General features: G+C 45.0%; 2 protein-coding genes across 10 annotated transcripts in view; one reads left to right on the top strand and one right to left on the bottom strand.

Moving 5' to 3' along the window:
- Positions 1–3,584, top strand: part of GRHL3 (grainyhead like transcription factor 3) — a 39,213-nt gene extending 35,629 nt beyond the window's left edge. For all 5 annotated transcript variants that reach the window (XM_080566941.1, XM_080566942.1, XM_080566943.1 and 2 more), the window contains exon 16: positions 2,801–3,584. In XM_080566941.1, coding sequence (XP_080423067.1) covers positions 2,801–2,915 — 115 coding nt within the window. In that variant the 3' untranslated portion in view covers positions 2,916–3,584. The remainder of the gene's footprint in view (positions 1–2,800) is intronic.
- A 133-nt stretch (positions 3,585–3,717) lies between these two features.
- STPG1 (sperm tail PG-rich repeat containing 1) lies at positions 3,718–18,207 on the bottom strand. Of its 5 annotated transcripts, none has more exons than XM_080566959.1 (6): positions 16,872–17,795; positions 15,521–15,622; positions 14,482–14,740; positions 10,899–11,064; positions 9,251–9,441; positions 3,718–5,112 (listed from the first exon to the last, which is right to left on the bottom strand). In XM_080566959.1, the coding sequence occupies exons 1-6, from the start codon at positions 16,878–16,880 to the stop codon at positions 4,994–4,996; spliced, it is 846 nt and encodes a 281-aa protein (XP_080423085.1). In that variant the 5' UTR covers positions 16,881–17,795; the 3' UTR covers positions 3,718–4,993. The 5 variants fall into 5 exon arrangements, with proteins under 5 accessions (XP_080423085.1, XP_080423086.1, XP_080423084.1 ...); XM_080566960.1 differs by having other exon boundaries at positions 3,718–5,109; XM_080566958.1 differs by lacking the exon at positions 3,718–5,112 and adding an exon at positions 17,802–18,207 and having other exon boundaries at positions 5,121–9,441; positions 16,872–16,953.
- Between the last annotated feature and the right edge of the window lie 26 nt (positions 18,208–18,233).

Raw genomic sequence — 18,233 nt, 5'->3', positions numbered from 1 at the left:
CCTTGGTCCAAATTCTGAGCATGGGGAGAGATGAGCAGAAAAGCAAGGCTGATGACAGGTCCTGCATTGTGCAGTCCCACATTCTCACTAGCGTGCCCCCCCCCCCCACCCTGAGTTTCTCCTCCATGCTGTGATGTGGTGTCACTGAAGTGGGAAACCATTACAGTCCCCTCACCTGTAAATCCAACATCAAGCAACCTTTCTGAGTTCAGGAGGGTTCATGGTCTGAATTTTAAGCCTCTTGCACCTGCTCCTGAACTCAGGTCCCTTTGTACTGTCAGATGCTGCTCATCCGATATCCCTAGAAATGGAAAAGACAAAGATCAGCACTGACAGCCCCAAGAGAGGGGTTGTCCAATACACCTCCCCACAGACTGTGCTTCGAGTCTGGTTTCAAAGAACGACTGCGAGTGACAAGGTGGTCAGTTTGTTATTAGTCTCCAACTTCAGGACTGAGCCAAAGCTCAGGTGTGTCAGCTGTGGTGGTGGCTTGTGATGTGGCCATTACAGGTCATCAGACTGTCATCAGGTTTCTGAACCAGCTGACTGTGAGCCACAGCACTGCAAGAGAGATCCAAACACTGATGAGTTTGCAGGTGGACCAGGAAATGGCACTGCTTCTGGGGAGAGGCCGCCCTTACTTTGTTTTGCTTTGGTTTTGGTCATTATTTGATCTGATAAGTAGTGAATGTGGTTTAATGATGATCGGGAGGGAAAACAAGCAGGTGTCTTTTCCATCTCTTCCACAGAATGGAGAAGCAATGAAGTATCTCATGAAAAGAAAAGGCAACACCTGGGAATTAGATCCAAAACATATTTTGACAGTTTAATGAAAGCTGGACCTGATGCCATGGATTGCTGAAGTGTGGGGGAAATACAAACTTTTCTCCAGTCTACTGGATTGCAGGGTCAGATACTGCTTCCTGCTCCCCCAGATTTAATTTTCCCTTGAGTGATTTTATCCTGTTGCTCCACCCTAAACCCTTGGTAATTACAGCTTGAGGGACAGATCTTCATCTGATTTAAACTAGTGAATCTCAGTGGTACTACCTGGGTTGACAGTAGGTGAGGACCTACTATCAGCCTGGGCTTTCTTAGTGTGATGTCCTCATTCAGATGAACTTAATCTCAGGATTACTCAAGAGCAATAATGAGTGATTTAGTATCTTGTTGAGGTCTTGGCTGAAAGAAACAATACAGGGCTCAGATTTGTAATCAATACTCCCTTGAATCTTCTGTGGTTTGGAAATCTGATGGAAGCACAGTAGCAAGAGGCACAGGTGACTTCTCTGGCTTCCTGCGCTAAGCCAGAGATGGCTGGAGCTGCTCTGTTGCAAGGCGTTTAGTGATGAGCCACCCTTGGGTATCCACTGTCCCTCTCTGCAGGCACCCATCGGAGGCCAGACTCCTGGGGCCCAAGGGAAAAGAGAGGCTCCTGTGGGGGTGAAGGAGCAGGACCCCATCACTGGCACGTTGCGTGCTTGGGGTTCGGCAGTGCGGTATCAGGTACAGTGGCAGCAACGTGCAGTTGCCTCCCCCTTGTCTCAGCCAGCTGCCTTTGTGGGTGAGAGACGCCACACGGGTGGGCGTGTGGCGCGAGGGCAGAGCTCCCACCCGCACCCCCTCACACGCGAGGTGCACCGTGCCAGGGCTCTGAGCCTTCCACTGCACGCGGTGGTGGAAGGGGAGCAGCCAGCTGCTGCAACCCCCGGAGAGTCACCAGGGCCCCACGTTTGTGCTGGTTAAACTGTTAGATGCTCGGTCTTTCATTTTTCTTGTTTTTAATCTTGGCTTCTGGAGCATTACACAATTAATGCTATTGCTCCATTAATGACCCCAGCAGGAACCTGGAGGGGATTTGCTTTCTGCAAAGAAAGATAATTTGTTCTCTTTGTTTCCTCCAAACAATTACAAATTTCACATCTGATTTATGGGAAAACAGTGGGGTGATGCAAAACTGCCCCGTTACTTCCATTACAATAATGAGGGGCTCTTGCCTGGCACAGAACTGCAGCCCCAGGTTTAAATCAGCTGTTGAAATATTTCCTTCTCCCCATCTCTCCTTGTAATTGAGTCTAGATCGGAGAAGCTGCGCAATCTGCAGCAGGGTTGGAGGTGTGCCCCAGAGCACAGGGAGGAACTTGCCAGCGGCTGGCCCAGCTGGCTCCACACGCTCTCTGCGTGTGTTCCTGGCGGAAAGGGCTCCCAGGCAATGCTGAGGGCATGTCTGCATGGGAGGTTGTCCTGGAACAGAAGGGCATCCTATTCCAAACCACTTACATCTGCTTCCAAAGCAGTCTCAGCTTGTTCAGAATAATGCATCCCTAAAAGCACCCAGGCAAGAAGTGAGGAGTGAGCAGTTCTGCTCCAAATTCACGCCCTCCTGTAATCCAGATTAATTTGCCTGTGTAGCAAACACTGGGCCTAGGCATGTTGTGGGTAGAATTGCAAAAAGCACTGCAGGATGTTTCTTTGTGTTGTATTGGAGCTTCAATACCCTGAGCTTGCCAGACCAGGAGAGGCGGACGCTGTGGGGCCGTGATGCCGGGAGCAGCCCAGTGGCGGCCGAGCCTCCTGGCCGGCGGGTGGTGAGGAGCGCGGCTGCGGAAACGCAGCGCTGACTGAGCAGTGAGGGGATGGTGTGGGTGATTTTTTTAACACAAACTTTGTGTGGAGAAATTTCAGGGAGGGCCGCCCCATGCCACAAGGCTTTGTGGGGACCCTGAGCACGCAGTACTCAAATTCCAACAAGGCTTTTCAACGTGCCGTATCTGACCCAGACATCCTCACTCTCCTGTAGGATCCTGGTGAACATGGACAACAACATCATCCAGCACTACAGCAACCATATGGCTTTTCTCTTGGACTTGGTGGAGGCAGAAGACAAGATCCAGGTCATCCTCAAGGAGCTATAAAGAGCCGCAGGCAGCACTTACTGGGACTTCTCTCAAAGATGGCAAGTTTGACCCAACAGAGCTCAGCCTAGTGCCTCAATTTGTTGCCTTTACTTGAATACACTGCCTCTGGGGAGGGACTCGGCCTCATGGTGCCTGGCCAGAGACTGCTTGGAAGATCTGTTACTGATGTGAACATGGAACTTCTCTCTACTGAATTTATTATTATTATTATTTTTTATTTTATTTTATTTTATTCCCTTCTGGCAATGGGCCTGACCTTCTGTTTTACAGCTGGGAACGTGCAGCTACACTAACATGGCTGTCAGAACCCAGGCAGCGGCAGGGGACTGCCTCTGCTCACTGTTTGCCTTAGCCCATGACTGATCCAACCATAGGCTTTGGCTTTCTCCCAAACCATCAGTCATGCAGAACCTTCAAACCATTTCCAGTAGGGCTGAGCCCAGCTCTGACCTCTGTCCACAGAGACTTTCACAGATGCATTTAAAACTCACTGTTGAACGGACACTGCCTGCTCCCACGCCCCCCACCCTGCTGTGTCTCTGATTGTAAATACCACAAAGGCCTCCATAGCCCTTGTTTATACATTTCTGATGTATTGTTCCTTTTATATTTTATATATGTATAAATATGCATTGTTTTATATTTGACTCAGTACGGTGACACAGAGCATTTCAAACACAGGCTGCTTCACATTTCTCCGTGAACTCCTTTTGTAACTGTGTTGTTGGTTTTGTTGTTTTGGATATTCCATAAAAATAAAGGTTCAAAGACAGAAAGTGAACTGTTTTCACCCAGCTCCCGAGGTCTGTGTTGGGAAGGCCTTCAGGAAGGGCTGGGCAGGAGCCAGGGCAGAGAGGTGACCTTGGAGGCACAGAAAGGACTTGGGGTTGTTTTGCATCACATGCTCTTTAACAGCTCAAGAAGTTTGTCAGTCTAAACTGCCTCTTCATAAAGGGGTGTGAGGCAGCAAATGCTGCCCGTCTGTGTACGTCTGCAGCAACAGCTCCCGTCAGGCACACAGACCCGCAGCTGGGCTTTCCTCCCAGCTCCGTGCCGGCTGCTGCAGACATGCCGTCACGGTGCTGCGGGCGGGCGGAGGTGACTGAGCAGTTCTGGGCACATCCCTTTGATGGAGGGATAAACGCTCAGAGGGGTTACCTTCCACAGATCTGCTGAAATTTTAAGCAAGTCAAAAAGAAAGGCCCTTTTTAATTCTGCTCATAGGAGGAGCAGCGCAGCCTCCATCTTTTGGGCAAGGCAGTGTTACCAGACAGCCGGTTGTGTACCTTCCTCCACCTGTGCTACACTGGCTGCCCAAATTCCTCTCACCTGCTACCTCTCAAACACCAAGCTTCCACCCCTCTGTCTCCTGTGCTAAAAATTGTCTGCAGCTGCTTTTTCGTTTAAATATATATATATTATATATATATATTTAAATATAATATATTATATATAATATATATATAAATATATAAAAATAATATATATGAATATAAATATATATATAAATATATATGTATAGCAAGGGGGAGTCCTCCATTTTCCCATTAATCCTCTGATGACTGAAATCTGTGGACTTTTCTCCTTCTTTGTCTGCTTCAATCCTCTGCTTTTCCTGTCTATATCAAAGTGAAATGAATGTGAGTCCTATAACCAGAGAAGAGAGAAAAGCTCTGCTCCCACTGGGAAGGGGTTTTTGAAATGTTGAAATATGTCAGGTTGGTGAATTTTTGATTACTTAATTGTTGTTATCATTATGAGGAGGGCCTCTTAGATGAGACTCAGATAAGTTTGAAGGCTTATCAACCTTTGACGATCTCTCCTGGCACTCTATACTCCTTCATCTTCATATCATAAACTCCTTCAACAGGATTTCTCTGATTCAGTATTAGTTCTGCAGGTCTGGGCCTTGCTATAGCAGAATTTCTGGGTCTTGCTATAGCAGAATTTCAGCTCAAGTTAAAAACAGGCACACCAAGAGCTCCCTAGTGCTTAGAAAAGATGGCTGTGAAACCGGCAGGTGCCCTCATCATCCTGACACATCAGGCAGGCCCGGGGACTCGGCTCCGCTCTTCTCAGGGGGATTTCTGCAGCAGGACTCCTGGTGCTGGGCACCCTGCCGCTGCTGTCTGTGCAGGGCTGGTCCTGGGGAGGGCGGATGGGCTCTGCCTGCCCGATGGACAAGTGCTGCCTGCTAAGGGAAGAACACAGGTTTACTGCTGCTTGTGGGAGAGGGAGCATACAACACCCCTAGAGACAAAACTGTCCTAAGTTTTGCAGTGTGAGAACTGCCCTGGCTGGCGCTAAGCTTGTCTGCACCATTCAAATGACTTCCCTTTGTGTTCCTCAGAAGGCGGCAAAGAACCGGGTAATTCTTCCTGTGCAGGTTCTGGGTTAGCCTGAATTTGTTGGGTTTTAAATCACAGTAACTCCACCATGTGCGGGGAAATGCTGGTTGATTCATGCCAACGTCAGCGCAGGTACAGTCACCGCCCCCTGCCACCACTGCTGAGGGTGGGTGTTTTGCTGACTGGCTTAGTATCGTTCATCCCTTCCAGCAAAGGCGAGTTGCTGTAGAGGTTGCGTAAAGCAGAGCTCCCAAATATGTGAAAGCATTCTTGACTCTTTGCCCGGAGCCCACCAGTTCCTTTTGAAGATTAAGATACGAGTGATGAAGGCGATTCACCTCTGAGTGAACAAAGGTCGTGTGAAAGTATGAACCCACTTGTGTTTTGCAAAGGCCTTACACTGACAAATGAGAGAAGCTTCCTCTGGAGCAGTATCTGCTCTGGACAGTCAGCAGCTGGTTTGTGCTGACTCTTGACTGGCTTGTAAAATGTACCTGGCAGGTGTGCAGCAAAGAGTGTCTGTGCACACATGCATGCACACCCACGCTGGGCTCTGTGTTCTGTGCAGGCACTGTGCTTCAGCTGCACCAAGGCCTGGTGCTGGCAAACCCAAGTGTCCATCCCCTGAGCAAGCACACAGCAGAGGTGTAGGATTTGCCTGCACTGCCCTTTTCACATATTTTAACCCTGATAAGAAAGGACACTCCAGCCAGGGCAATGTCTCCTATGGGCATGGCGAGTTTCCACCACCTATTTTTTCGTTTATCAGATGATAGCACCAAGAGGAGTTTTTCTGCAACTCCCAATAATTGTAGTAATTATTCAACGCAAAGGAAATTGGAAGCTTTTACGTCAACTTTAGCTAATATCTTCCATTATACAGCACCAAGTATCACCAATTAGCTGCTGAACTATCAGCCAGCCAACCACGGCAGGCTGAGGACAGTACCGCTCACTGTGAGTTAGCATGTACTTTGCAGAGTTTGAAAGAAGTCCTGTTTGAGGAGCTTTACTCTGGTGTCTGGGTTCTGCTGCTCACAGCACTGGGACCCCTTCTGATCATAGTTGTAGATGAAGGAATACTTCCCAAGTGCTCTGGGTGAATAAGCACTTGCAAAGACAGATATGCATTAAGGAAAAAAAAAAAAAAGAGAGAGAGAGAAACATAGCAGCGTGAGCAGTGTGTGAGCTGAATTTTGCAAGAGCTCTGGTATCCACAGTGCTGGGTGGAGGGCTCTGCTGTTCAGCTGTACAAATAACACCCGGTTTCTATGTCTTTATTCATGCTTATTCATTCCTTGCATCATCAACCAAGCAGCTGAGGATCTTGGTGTGTGGTGTGATTCTCCATCACTACGAAGGGAAAAACAGCATCCTGTGTTTTGTTAAAACACCCACGCATCACGTTTGGAGATTCCCTGGCACCGTGTTGGATATTGGAAAGGATCAAAGACAGGAAACTGAAACTGTTTGCATCTGTTTCACAATGTGGAAAGCTTTAACAAAGTCACTGAGGGGTCCCCTACACTCTGCTTTTTCACATTTTCCCTGAAAAATTCATTGGATTTGTATAAAATTTCTGATTTATGACAAAGTTACTAAAATCCTCAGCCTGTGTGAATGTCCTGGTATCTTCTGTAAAGTGTCTCTGGCCATAGAATTAGAGTTTTGTGCTAACATTTGGTGTACATAGACTTTGGGGTAGCTTTTGTATGTTGAAGGTTGTCTTGACTGTAAATTTAACTGTGACTCCTATGTAAGGGATTACCCATATTTCCTGAAACACTGAGACACTGGCTCCAAAGGAGCCCAGGCATCAACAACTGGTGAATAACCAGCGTTTATTAAAGTTGTTGCTTTTTATCAGCTACCAGCTGATTTAGTTCTGAAGTATTTTACCTTCCTCTAGTTTTATTCCTTGTGGTCTAGTGCTGAATATTTCTGTACGTATCATGTGTTCTTGTGGGCAAAGGCTTAAGTCACCTCTAATCTCATGACATGGAGTTTTGATTCTATGGCATTTTCTTCCCCACTTTTCAGACTGGGCCAGAAAGGAGATCTGTATGTGTTTTTTGTTGTCGTTGTTGTTTTGTTTGGTTGGTTTTTTTTGTGTGTGTGTTTTCTTTTTTTTCCTAACAACAGAAAGAAGACTGCATGGTTATGCGATGATGGTGTATCCTTGTCCTTTTCATGCACTAACATGGTATTGCATAGGTTTCTAATCAATTTGGCATGAAGGACTGATGAAAATGACGGCATTTCTTCACCATCTGCAGAAGGTATTTGTACTCCATTCCCTTCCTCTTTAATTAACTTGGTAACCATCCTTAGTAATTTTGGGCCAGATTTTCAGCATAAATAAACTGGCCTAGCTCTGTACCTTTAACTGAGACAGGCTAATTTACTCTGGCTGGGGACCTTGTCCTAGCTTAGTCAGCAGAATGGCTCTCAGGGAGCTGGCATGTTGACACAGTACCTTGCAAGTCTGGGATATGATCTGGATGGAGCTCCAGTAAAGCCCATTACCCCAGTTTGTGCCGCCTCAAGGGCGCTGGACAGACTAATGCAACGAGCATGTTCTCTTGCACTCTGTGTCTGGTACAAATTCTGTATCTGGGAAAGTTCATATGTTAGAAATAACAGCAGTATTGCTATTGACTGCTTTTCCAGACCCTTGGTAACCACCTAGAAGAACTTTAGAATGTTAGAAGACATAAACAGGGCAAGAAGTATGAGTCTTAACTGAAAAAAATAATGTTACTCATGCCTAGAAACAATCAGCCAACAGGATACGTTCCACCCAGGCTGAGCTGAGCTCTACCTTCGCCCCGTGACTAGCTCCCTACCTGTGTATGAAAGATCTACTCTGTAGAAGGAGACTGCAGCAGGATTTGTCCCTGTATCTGCCTCCCTTATCAGCTCTAATGTCAGAGGGTCAAAATTCAGGCGTGCTTCCTCGTGCAAGCCGTCCCTTTGCCATTGAGGAACAACTCCCACTGCAAGCACTGCTGGCAGGGGTGAGGCAGGGCCCACCGGTCCTGGCTGGACAGACTGGTGGCAATTGTACCCATGCATGTTGCTGGAAGTCAGCCTGGTGTGTTTAACCCATTCCTCAATGGCGGTGTGTCCCTCCTAACCCTTCACCATACGTTTCCTGATTACAAGCTACTGGGCATGTTTCTTTTCTTGTTTTACTCAAGTTTAGATCAGGAAAATTCTGGCAAATCCTGCCGAGGACAGAACAGCCGGAGGGTTATAAAACCAAAGACACTGTGCTGAGGTGCTGTGTAATGTTGCTCTCCAGCTGAGGCATGGAGGCTTTCTCTAGCTTAAGAGGATGTTGTTTCTTTCCTGTTCTCTTGTTCCAAGTGCTCTTCTCTCCCAGTTGAACAGAAGAGTATTGCAGGTGAAACATCTGTTGCACCAACAGCCAGAATTATGTGGTAGTTTTACACACGCACTGTAACTCACAGAACCTGTTTGTCAAATGCACTGACAGCTGGTGATATTTTAATGGCCTTTACTTTGAAAACATGAATTTTTTCTATCTTGCCTTTAAAAAATAATATTGTAAAATATGGAACAGCAAGTTGGTTATAGCACTGGTAGTCAGGACTCTAGTCCTGCTTCTGCCATGTTGCTGTTGTGCAATAGAGATCAATTTAGCCCAGATTTTCAATACTAGACCAGTGAAAGGTAGCAGGGGACACGATGCTCTGATCTCAAAAGGATTTAGCTGCTTGGTGCTCATCATAAACCTACTGTCACAATTTACAAAAGATCCTACGTGACATGTACTACTGAGTAAGGTGTCTTTCAGAAACGGTGTGTGTCTTCAAGTGTCTACATGCCTTTGAAGGTGGGCTCTCCAATTCCTGTGCTTTGTTTCCTTCCTGTTGAATGGGCAATGGTGCTGTTTAGTCACATTTGTAGGTCTCACATCTCTAGCAGTAAGAAGTACTTCAGAATAATTCTTATTTTTACCTGGTCCAGGGAACCCTTCCTGTGATCCACTCCTCATCCATTGCTCTGTGTTTGAGACAAACACAGCACTTGAGCAGTTTTGCTTTGGAGATCCTCTGTAATCCACGAGGTTGTACTGCCCAGGTCCAGGAAAAGGTGGATCTTTACAAGGTGGGATTGCTGGAGCACAGAGTGTCAAGCAGAATTTCTGACTGTCAGGAGAGAAGAGGCTTAAGAAGCTTGTCCCATAGTGGTGGAGTTTTGTCAGGAAATAAAAGCTGTTGTTTCTGTCAGGTGCCCTGGAGAGGTCAGTGCTTAATCCTCCTAAGCCAAAACCTCTGGGGAATTATTTGGGGAAAAAAAAAAAAAATCCAATTGCAGTGCTATAGTCAGCCTGCTTTATTTACTGTAAAATACAAAGACTTGTCAGTGGTCCAGCTTCTGCAGAGACCTGGCTGCTCAGCTGCTCCAGAGTAAGACAGCACTGAAGCCAAAGCAACAATGCCAAATAACTCCAACTGGGAGTTCCTCCCATTCTCTCCCACTGATTGAAACAGGAGAGGGCGCAGGCTCTAACCCCAGCAGCTGGGTGTGAAGTGTTTTTGTGTCTTCCCATGGTACAGACTGGCAATCTTATCTCCTCATATTTAATTTGCCCTTCCCTCTAGCCCTCTGTCCTTATCAAATGCCACTTGGCATTGCTTCCCTCTCAGCCTACAGCTTCCCACTCTTTGTACAAAACCCCTGCTAAAAGATACAACTGCTGAGAGATGTAGTAGGTACACCTGTTGAGTAAGGAGAGCTGTGGGCCTTCTCATGTTCTCATTCTTTTCCATGGTCAGGAATTTATTGTTGATCTTAATCTTAGGCCAGGCAAAGTCACTGCATGGTGACAATAAATTTACTTGAACAATTTGCTGATAGGCAGATTTATTTGCCTTCTTATAAGGATATGAAGGGGAAGGAGTTTCCTTTCATGCCTTTAATCCCTTTGAAACAAGTGGTAGGATGGGATACGTGGGAATGACAGTTCTGGCTTGAAGGAAGTACTTGAGAGTTTTATTAAGCCTCCTTCCAGCTCTACTTCCCACCATAGCAGGGGCTAGCAAAATGCCCACAATTTACCCCCTAGGTTGCCTGAGATGCTGTACTGCTGTGAGCAACCCTCACTGTTCCTGCTCAGTGGTTCCTGGATTTGACCCTTTATGCCCAGTGTTACTCTGGGGGTGAGTTTAGGCCCTGGCAATGCAAAAGAAGCAAAGCCTCGTGCTTAAAATCCCTGCCTGGGCTACGAGAGCTGAAGGATCTTTTTCCAGGTCATGTGTGCTCTGGCTTCTTGCTCTGTAACATGGGGGTAAGATTTTACCCCTACATCATAAGGGTGGTGCAGTATTTAATTACTGTTTGTAAATGTCTGAGAGATCATATGATAAAGGTACCTCTGATACACTGCTCCAGGATGTTATCAGCCCACACTCCCCTTCAAGGCAATGCCCTGTAACACTTCCATTTCTGAGCTAGTTCCTGTAAATCTGTGGCAATAACTGGCCAAATTGGACCAGCTGATACAGTGGGATACTGTGGGATCACTCTGCTCTGACTGATCACTCTGTCTGACCTCGTTTCAGATGTCGCATGAAAGTGGCATGTCTTCCAGAGCTGGACTTACTTGAAAGGAGTTTTCTTTGCTTCCCTGGTGGGTTTATGTGGCTGATAGATTGTGGGCTCTGCAGTAATTCTGTCTGTCCTTGTCAGGCGGGAGGTCTTTGACTTGAAGCAAGACGTTATACCCTTGGGAGACACCTTGGTGAGGGAATCGCTGATGTTGTAGTGACCTACAAAACATACAGGAAAGGGATGTAAACACCAAACATGGCTGCAACACTGGTGCTGAGAAATGAGAGTGCTACAGTCAGTGAATGTAACAGAAGGAAAAAGAACCGGTATAACAGGACTGTGTGGGGAAATCAATTCTGGATTTAAGAAGTGTTGTCCTGGGCAGAGCTTATTTCGAGGGACACTGATAAGGCAACACCAAACTTTGTCTTGAGCATAGGCACAAATGGAGACATTAGCAATTTTAAGGAATCAAACAGGAGGAGAACTCACACGTGATATAACTTTGCACGATAATATGTGCCCTCATGCTCTGGGTCTTAAACCTCAACAGGCTACGGGCCAGGAGTAGGCTTCTTTTGCAGCTAGAGTACTGTGGAGCTTGGTACATTATACACTAATGTGGCTTCTCCAGAAGCCTCTGGCATTTACACAAGAGTTGCAGGGTTTTTTAGTGATTCCTTAAGGCTACTCAAAACTGTCAGGATGGTTTCTGGAATGTTGTCTCAGCAGAGACTCAATGGGGTCAACCCATAGCACTTGGAAGGGAGGCACACTGGTGTTCTGACACCTGTTCAAATCTCGTATGCCTTAAGAAGCTCTGAGTGACCTGAATTTGTGTGCAATGGTGCTCTGCACCCTGACGGAACAGAACCAAAATTACCAGCAACATCTTTCTTCCAGCTCAAGGCTCACATACATGGAGAAGGTCATTTTCCAATTTTTTCCAAATTTAATCCTCTTGTGGTTTGGGACACGAAGACTGCATGGGCAGAAACATTGCTGCTTTGCTTGCAGAAATCCATAGATGTTTGTTTCGGAAGAAAGAAAAAGGGCTTGTGAATGTCTTTAATTGACCTAACATGTGGGTAATTACTGACAAAGGAAAACCCACATTTAAAATCCAGTTGTCTCCATCGTGAATGATTCTAATGATGCAACTGTAGGCGGTATTAGGACCAAAATATTGGAGTGCTTACCAATTGTAGGTAGGTCTCTTTGTGACAGCCCAGCATGTAAAGGTTGCATTTACACACACACTGAGGACATGAAACTTGTGCAGAAAATGTGGCTTTTGGCTTTAATTGCTATCTCCAGACTTCTCTGATGTCAGGTTTAAGTGTCTTGTTTGGATCAAGCTGCTGACTGAGCCCAGAATTTGAGGTGGCACTGCCAAGACACCAAAGACCAACTGCAAGACAGCCCCTGGAAAGTGCTGCAGTGAAAAAGGGCTGTCTCTGTGGCTGTTACTGCTGGGACTGCAGCATGGGCTAGTGGCCTTGAACTAAGCATGACTTGAAGACTCTGCACTTCAGTTCATTCAAGCCTGCAGATAATGCTGGAGTGGTTGTGCCCTCCTGCAGCTTGCACCAAGCTTGGTGTGCAGCACTGCAGTTCTACTGCTAGCAGTCCCCAAGCTACTTAACTTGGACAGAGGTGCCAAAAGTCCCTGGGGGAGGAGGTCATGCTGCTCTCGTGGAGCACTCAGCTATTTGCCACACTCGCTGCCCAGATACACACTGCCGCTCTTGTACAGAACATACATAGGAACACATTTAATCCTAAGCTCCTAAGGAGCTCACACTCAAAGAGAGAATTGGTCCCAGAGCTGAAGATAGCTTTGAGGACAACTTAGGATATTGTTTTCTTGTTGCTCACTCATTTTCCCCAGAATATTTGTAAATTTTCATCTGTCACCACCTTAAAAACAGATCTTCCAGTTCCTAGACAAAAGTTCCTTTTTTCCCAAGAGCAGTGGCCGCATAAAGAGTGCAGGATCTGGCCTTCTTTTTCTTCTCAGTTGTCTCTTTGTCTATAGTCATAAATTATCAGACACTGCCATCTTTTAAATAGATAGTTTCCTGTTCTGCTTCTTGTAGGTTAGATAGTATCTCCTACAGTAAATCATGAGTCAGTGATTAATTCAAGAAGGCCGTTCCCAGAAGCAAATTCTTACAATGTTAAAAATAATAAGATGTGAATCCATTATACTATGATATAGAAAATAATTATGGCCTGCAAACTAGTTTAATCAACTTAGAACATGCCGGGGCAGATACTCAGCTGAAGTGAGTCATCATAAGAAAGTTCACAGTCTTAGTGTATAGGTTGTACGAGTGAACATGATTACTCCATGTCAGCTGAGTCTCAGTAACTCTGTACGTGTGCTCTTTGCACACCCAAATTGTGAGGCACGACATGTTTGTTTAAAACACCTTTGCTGATGTTTAAACTGTATCAATTTACTTTATAAAAGCATGAATTGCTTCAAGAACATGCATGCAGCCAGTTAACATGTCTCAGCTGATGAGTAGCAATTTATTAAGCTTATTAAATTGTATCATGTTCATTCTGCCTTAAACAGCTATGCAATGTCATCAAATGTTATGAAGAGTCAACATGTTCTGCCTCAATCACAGTGGATGTATCTTGCATCAAAATACGATTTGAAAGGGAAAAGTTCAGTAGGAAATGGCTGCAATGTAGACATTCTGTGCTGAAAAAAAATCTCTCTAAGGAATAACAAAATCCAAAAGTAAATATGGCTAAAGCAAGACAACACTGAAAGGACAAAAAAAAAGTCCATTAGCTGTGTGCATATTATTATAAACTATCTGATAATTGTTAATAACACTTTGTGTTTCGTTATCATCTTCCATATTTCAAAATACACTCCGAATTCCTGTGGACTAAGGCTTGCAACACTCCAGTGAAGCCTGGTCACCGTGGCATGGGTGGGGAGCATCAGGCATGGAACAGTTAAGTGACTTACACAAGGGTGAATCAGGAGGACGTTCAGGAACTGAACCTGAGGGCTAGGTCCTCAACTGATATAAACTGGCACAGCTCCACAGCAAGTGGAAGGGCCCAGCCAATTACATTAGTTGAACATACTCAAACCTGATTCCCAGCTCTGAGGTTGAACCTCAAAACCCAGTACCTGTTAAAGATGTAAAATTCACCTGCCTTGAGCTTCTTGGCAGAAGTTCCCTGTAGCCAACCAACACAGGCTAGATTTCTAGGATGAAAACTCACAGGGTGCTGTGGGGTCTTCCAGTATCAAAGCCAGTGATGTGGCAAGAAGGGCAGAGGTTGCCACCATCGCAGGGTCAGGGATGTATTTTTCCTGCCTTGGTATTGAAAAGTTACTGCCTGATGTATGCTCATTTTACAACACCTTGGGATACACCTGCAGCATGGTCAGAGGTGAGATGGCAAATCATGCAGAAATACCTGAGCTAGGTTCATGCTCATTCGTTTAGCTACTGAGTGCAGTGGAACAGACCTCAGAACCATCAGAAACAGGATAAGTATTTAGTGCAAAGCTCTGGGCTGTTACAGCTACCTTGAGAGCTGTACCCAAACTAGCTCGGTTACAGCTAGTTCCTGTGTTTTCTGGAACTTCATAGTATCACCTGGAACATCAAACATGACTTCACCAGCATTACATGTTAGCTGTGCCCTGCTGCCTGCCTTGTCTTCCCTTCCAAATCTCCTTACATGGTATTGATTGGGGGCTGGAGTAGGGATTTTCTCAGTCTTCCTAGAAACAGGTTGTTGAAACACCCTAGAGTTTCCCACGCTAAAGTCTCGTCTGGACTGAAAATAGGATAGGATGTTGTACGCATTCACAGCTGGATAGCTGGAGATTTTCTTGCATGCAGTGCGTGGAACCTGGAAAGAGAGGGAGAAAGGAAATTGTCAGTAGCTGAGCTGAAAAGAAATTGTGAAATGACTGAGGCCTGGTATTTACCAAATGTAATTTTTAAGGACAAATCACCTCTAGCATTTTAAAATAGCAAAGACTTTGGTATACAGCACTCACAGTTGCAAGTTCTGTGAGATTAAATGGGGATGAGAATGACTTTTTCAAGTAATAAGCTTTGCTGATTTCTTCTTTTGGGGGTGCAGATGCTCATCAGCTGGCAAAAGAAACTTTTTTCTTTTTTTTAGTCTTGTGTTAGAGAGAACAGATCCTGAAATTATTCACTTTAGCTAGGAATTTCAGATAGCCTAGTACAACGCTCTCAATGAGTCCACAAAGCATGTGTGTATGTATCCTCCTTTACATTTTTTTAGTTAACAACAGCTCTGCCAATTTGGTTTGAAAAGGTTCATGCAAGATGAAAAAGGACCACCTCTGGGTGAGACTAAGCAGAAAAAAGTCCAGCCCCATTGGAAACTGAATTTAAAAGAGAACAAAAGATGAAAAAGCAGCTTAGAATAGCTGTTGGACTTCCACTTTAATTATAACTCTGTCTGATGACAGTGAAGAATGATTTTCCTTCTTGGCTGGATTTTAGAAACATCCCCAGTACAACCCTAAATAGACACTGCAGACAGGCAACAGAGTAGGTTAAAGACCAGATCCGCAGTCCCCTGAAGTCACTGCAAAGGGACTATGTGATTTTAGCAGCTTTGGAAATCAGTCTGAAATAAAATGCTTCCTCTTACCAGTGAAGGAAAGTATCCAGTTCCTTTCTTTGACAATGAAGTGCTGTTGATCTCTGGAGACTGATGAGTGACGTTATAGAATCCGGGGCCTGGATTTTCACTCTAGCAAGAAAAGTATCACACATGTTGACCAAGCTATATTGATCACCTCTCTCTTGGGGCAAAGGCAATGAAATACAGGCATAGGCTCACACTAATGCTAATGGGACAGCTCCTTCCCCCAGTACCTCATCTTTCTGCCACATACTTGAGGCTCTCCAACTTGTGCTCCATGGACAAGATGGTTGTGCTGAGGGAAGCAAGTTTGGTCCAATTTGCTAGAACCAGCTATTAAATGTGCAGCGGGTTTCCAAAGCAGATGATAAAAAAAAACTGCATCTGCAAGCTCAGTTACCTGGTGTTGCCCAGGCTTGGCTGCTCCTGCTGACCAGCCTGCTGAGGCTTGGATGGAATCCCATGCTCAACCCTGTCCCATAAAGGGGAGTTACTACTCTGACAGCACGTTCTTAATTAGCACCTTTCAGGACAGCACGTGTCATGGAAACAACTACAGAGCCCTTCTCCCATCCACTGCATCTAGCTCTGGTTTGGCATGCACATCATCACGTCAGTGTTGTTGAAAGTAATTGGAGATTAGACATCCACACTCCCTTGGAAATTTACCTCCTGCTACAGTGACTGCACACCTCTGTGTCCTTTGAATACTTTGAACTATATTCTGGTAAATATAAGGGAGGATTTAGCTGTGTGGTAAATCCACCAGAAATGCCTTCCAAACTCCAGTGTTCAGGTACCTGTGGGGCTCTGTGAATACAGTGGTAAACTGGCACAGTTACAAAAGTGGGTCAACTCACTTGTTAATTATTCCAGGTCAGGTACTAAGAAGCAAATAAGCTCTCTACATTGCCTACATTACAGGTGGGTAAACTTCGTGTACTGGTAAACTTCATTTATCCCTGACTACCCTGCTAAAGGAATGTGCTCCAAAATGGCTTGTGCTGAAGAGAACACAATCAAGCACTGGTGGAGGAAAATAAGTCAGTAACTGCAAAAAGGTCTAGTATTAAGCGACCTAATGCTTCCCCTCCCCTGCCTAGCACAGTAACTTTTCTCTAGGGTAAAGCTTAAGAAAGAATCAGCCAAGCCCTTGTATAGCTTGTGGTTTGGCTTCCTGCCTGCTCTGCCCTTCAAGCAGGAAATTCTCAAAGGGAAGGGAGTGCTTTGTGAAGCTACCTTAAGACTCTGCCTCTTCTCTTTTACTCAGAACTTAGCATCAGGTCATCTGGAACTCCTGGAAGCTGACCAGACAGACTGATGGCGCCTACAAAAGGTATTTAAGCAACTTCTCTACCTTGATCATTTTCCCTCATCTTCTGTCGTTTACGTCCTTGATTGTTGTTATTCAGTCCCGAGATAATATGCTCCTGATATCACTGAGATGGGAGAGACAAGCAAGGAGGAAGACATCAAAGGAAGGAGAAGAAAGAGAAGATGCCAAAGGCAAAAGAAGAAAGAGGGAAGAAGCCAAATACTTCCGAGATTTACCTACTTTACATACCTGGGACCCAAAGCTTCAGAAAATCTGAATATACTTAGTTTTCAGAGTTCTGGTGTTACCACATAGTCCCAGATCACAGGAAACAGTCAGCGGGGGCCATGGGCATCCTCTTTCCACCAGCAGAGGATGTAGCTTGAAAGGTGCATCCAGAAAGCCCAGGAGGCCCATGGCACCTCTGAGTGTTGGCTGGACTTGAAAAGAAGCCGTGCACAGGGCAGGCTGGGAAAACAGTATGGTTTTAACATATCTTTCTGCTTCCCTCTGCTGGCCAGATAACAGATATACCAATGTAATTCCTACAAATCAGGGAAGGATCAGTGTGAAGACTATCAAAAGATAGAAGTGGTCATATTCTCCTATCATTATACAAGTGTTAACTCTACTGATTTCTTTCAATTTGCTCCTGAATTTCATAATACATGCAAGATATATGTTTGTGTCCATGAGGGTTCAAGACTGGAGAAGGGACCAGGGACAAAGGTGGGTGCATGAGAGGTAGGGAGACAAGGGTGATATATGTGGAGTAATTTCAAGGTTTAAATTAGTAATACTGCTTTACCATTTACTTCATACTGTTAAGAGTTGTGATTACAAAACAAATTTAACAACCGTAATCTAGGCTTATTTGCGTATTTGCCATAATATATTTTTAGTTGCAGTTCAGTGTTTAGTTTTTAGTTTTTTATTATGAGGACATGAACTTCAAACATTTTTGTTACTCACCTGGTTATACTGAAATCGCTTTGATTGAGAATTAAATCCCTTTTTTTCTGAGTTTGAGATCACCTTACAATGGTGCTTATAAGGACTGGAGGAAATCTGGAAACCTAAAAGGAACAGCCAATAATAACAAAATTCTGAATATGAAGATACAGGAAGAATGTAACTACAACACCTGTTTTCTTTTTAAATAGGATGTAGAAGTTAAGGGCACATCTAACATTAATGGTGTAGACAAGTCAAGAAACCAGCAGTCATTTCTGCATTTATTTAAAAAGCAAAGGGAAAAAAAAACACTTTGAAGCACTAGTGTTGATAAATGGGCTGACTCAGTGCTGTTTAATCACTTTTGCAGATTTTCCTCATTTACTGAGTTAAGTAACTCAACATCTCCCCTCACAGCACTGACCCTCTCCGAACTCAGAACCTGAAGAC

This window comes from Anser brachyrhynchus, assembly GCF_964034855.1.
Source record: "Anser brachyrhynchus genome assembly, chromosome: 24".
Lineage (NCBI taxonomy): Eukaryota > Metazoa > Chordata > Aves > Anseriformes > Anatidae > Anser > Anser brachyrhynchus.
This window is presented reverse-complemented; position numbering and strand designations above follow the sequence as displayed.